Source organism: Camelina sativa, chromosome 12, assembly GCF_030686135.1.
Source record: "Camelina sativa cultivar CO46 ecotype springtype chromosome 12, ASM3068613v1".
NCBI classification, from domain to species: Eukaryota; Viridiplantae; Streptophyta; class Magnoliopsida; order Brassicales; family Brassicaceae; genus Camelina; species Camelina sativa.
In genome coordinates this window covers 16,043,802-16,046,452 of record NC_141891.1, presented here as the reverse complement: position 1 = coordinate 16,046,452, position 2,651 = coordinate 16,043,802, and the positions used below count along the sequence as shown (strand labels likewise).

Below are 2,651 nucleotides of genomic sequence, written 5' to 3'. Positions count from 1 at the left end.
CAAAGTTTAAAATTGCCATTCTCACTTTTTTTTTTTGATGAGCTGGGTGCGAGTCTAGGCAAAGTTAGAGTTTGCCATAGTCTCCCCCTTTTTGACGAGCTGGGAGCGAGTCTAGGCAAAGTAAGAACTTGCCATAGCCTTCCCTTTTTGACGAGCTGGGAGTGAGTCTAGGCAAAGTAAGAACTTGCCATAGCCTCCCCCTTTTTGATGAGCTGGGAGTGAGTCTAGGCAAAGTGAGAATTTGCCATAGCCTCCCCTTTTGGATTAGCTGGAAGCAAATCTAGGCAAAGTGAGAATTTACCATAGTCTCTCCCTTTTTGACGAGCTGGGAGTGAGTCTAGGAAAAGTGAGAATTTGCCATAGCCTCCCCCTTTTTGACGAGCTGGGTGCGAGTCTAGGCAAATTGAGAATTTGCCATAGCCTCCCCCTTTTTGACGAGCAGGGACTCTGTGACGGTGAGTGGTTGCAACTCTTTGACCCTTCGGCTTCGCCATAATAAATGTTTGATTTGAATGGTGAGTTACTTTTCCAAGGTGTTTCTCATCATTACCGCGCATGCGGTCGTTGCGTGTGGCACGATTTTTATTGTGTGGTTTCGATTGGCTGAGGAGGGAGGCGCATTAAATGCGGGCAAGCGGACGGGCGTTTGATTAATGCGATATCTATTCACTCTCCTCCATTCTTGCTATATAAAGGGTGGTGTGGGCGGGCGAGTGAACCACACAACTTACTCTCTACTCTCTTTCTTTTTATTGATAATTTCTTCTTGTTCTATACTCTCCTTCCTCCTTTCTTGTTCGATCATGAGTGACTCTGATGACTCTGGTGACTGGGTTCCGGTGAATTGCAATGATCGGGTTGTCTTTGGCCGTCCTCGGATCGATCGCTCACCATCACCAGTTCGTGTCGATCCGGCTCAACCTAGTGATGGATCGGGTCGCTACGTCGAGGCTCGTCCCAACGACCTGTTCTTCCCGTGGAGGAGGCCACCGGCTGCAGCTGTGTCACCTCCTTTTCGGCCATTGCCGCGGGATTTTGTGCCGGGTGTTGCCAAGATTCCGCCGGAGTTCCTTCGAACCCTGACTTCCAAAGAAAGGCGTCAGGCGGTTGGCTGGTTCAGGACGGTTAGTTTGTCACTTGCCTTCTATTTTTTTAATATTGCCGTTCTCGATTTCTTGACTGTTTGGTTTGTGTCTCTCTCCTCTTCCCCTTGTTTTTTGTTATTGGTAGATTGAGATTCAACATCTTGCCTATCGTTGCCAGCATGAGTTTCTACTCAAGCAGATAATGGATCTCGAGATGGGGATGAGGAAATTGGAGGCTGGGCCGGAAGATTGGGAGCGGTTCGGGTTTCGAAAGTTCTGTGCGATGCCTTTCTGGCTCCGTGATCGAGTTTGTGCCTCAAGCCGTGGGGGTCATGGAGGTCGCTGAGTGCGCTCATCATGTTATTTATGTTATGTTTTTTTTTTTTTTATGAACTGGTTTTTGCGCCCGCATGTTGGGCTGCTAACTCTTTCGGGGCCCTTGTCTTGCTATTGGGCATAATGTGCGTTTTCTGTTGAACATTTCACCCAATCGATGGGTTTTATTTTAAGATGTTTTATGCTATATTTTGGTTATTCACGACAGTGAGACGTCTCTCATCTTATTAAGTCGAGCCGAAAGGCTTTGTTCGGAACCGAGTGCTTTTTGCCTGTGGTCTGCTTTTGCAGGGGGTTGCTTTTAAATTTCGGAAGCGGGAAGCGTTGAGTTCGCGTGTTGAAGCCCGGCTTATACCTTGCCTTGGATCGAAGATATTGCGCGCAGGCGGCGGCTTATTTTGCTCATCGACCTTGGCCTGTTTGCGGGCATTGTTTGGAACCCGGCTTTTACCCACACTTCGCGTGGAGTGTGGTTTTTGTTTGTTTTTTTTTTTAGTCGGACAACTGGCCAAATTGCCGATCTTGTTTGTTTATACTCTTTGATTTGTTTTTTTTTTTGTTTTTTTTTTGTATGATGCTTGTCAATTTTGTGGTATGCTTAAATAAAAGAAATGTCGAAGTTATCTTTAAAGAAAATTTTATAACTAGTGGCTGCACCTTTTCAGGTTGCCTAAAGAAATTTTTTTTTTTTTTTAGAGGATCAAGCCGATCGTAGTTCATGTTACATAGATATTAGATACTCCTAGACAGAAATAAATATGTTAGTAGAAATAACGCTTAAGGTTGCCAGCGTTCCAGGATCGCGGGATTGCTTCGCCGGACATGGTGATTAGGCCGTAGACTCCTGGGCGAACGACTTTGGACACTTGGTATGGACCTTCCCATTTTGCGCCGAGTTTCCCAGCATTAAGTTCGGCGGTGTTCTCAGACACTTTGCATAAAACGAGATCTCCCTCACTGAAAGACCGCAGGTTGACCTTTTTGTTATAGTGACGGGCTGCCGCTTGTTGGTAATTCTGAATTCGGAGCAAAGCATGGTCCCGCAATTCTTCGATCTCGTCTAGGCTGTTGTAAAGCATTTCGTCGTTCAGCTCTGGATTTTTGACTAGCATAGTTTGGCGTAGACTGCCGACGCTGACTTCGGCCGGTGCCATTTCTTCCAAACCGTAAGCTAGTGAAAATGGTGTTTGCCCTGATGCTCTTCGCGGGGTTGTTCGGTGAGACCATAGC

At 46.5% G+C, this 2,651-nt stretch overlaps 1 protein-coding gene across 1 annotated transcript; it reads left to right on the top strand.

Moving 5' to 3' along the window:
• Nucleotides 1-803: 803 nt before the first annotated feature.
• On the top strand, nucleotides 804-1,431 carry LOC147930588 (uncharacterized). Its single transcript, XM_087476947.1, has 2 exons — nucleotides 804-1,124; nucleotides 1,231-1,431. Exons 1-2 carry the CDS (start codon nucleotides 804-806, stop codon nucleotides 1,429-1,431), a joined length of 522 nt encoding a protein of 173 aa, XP_087333073.1.
• Nucleotides 1,432-2,651: the final 1,220 nt, after the last annotated feature.

What these genes read in the sequence shown, in the direction of transcription:
- LOC147930588 (XM_087476947.1), top strand. Translation starts at nt 804, where the DNA reads ATGAGTGACTCTGATGACTCTGGTGACTGGGTTCCGGTGAATTGCAAT. An exon ending in CGGTTGGCTGGTTCAGGACG is followed by an intron (nt 1,125 to 1,230) that starts GTTAGTTTGTCA and finishes TGTTATTGGTAG; the next exon opens with ATTGAGATTCAACATCTTGC.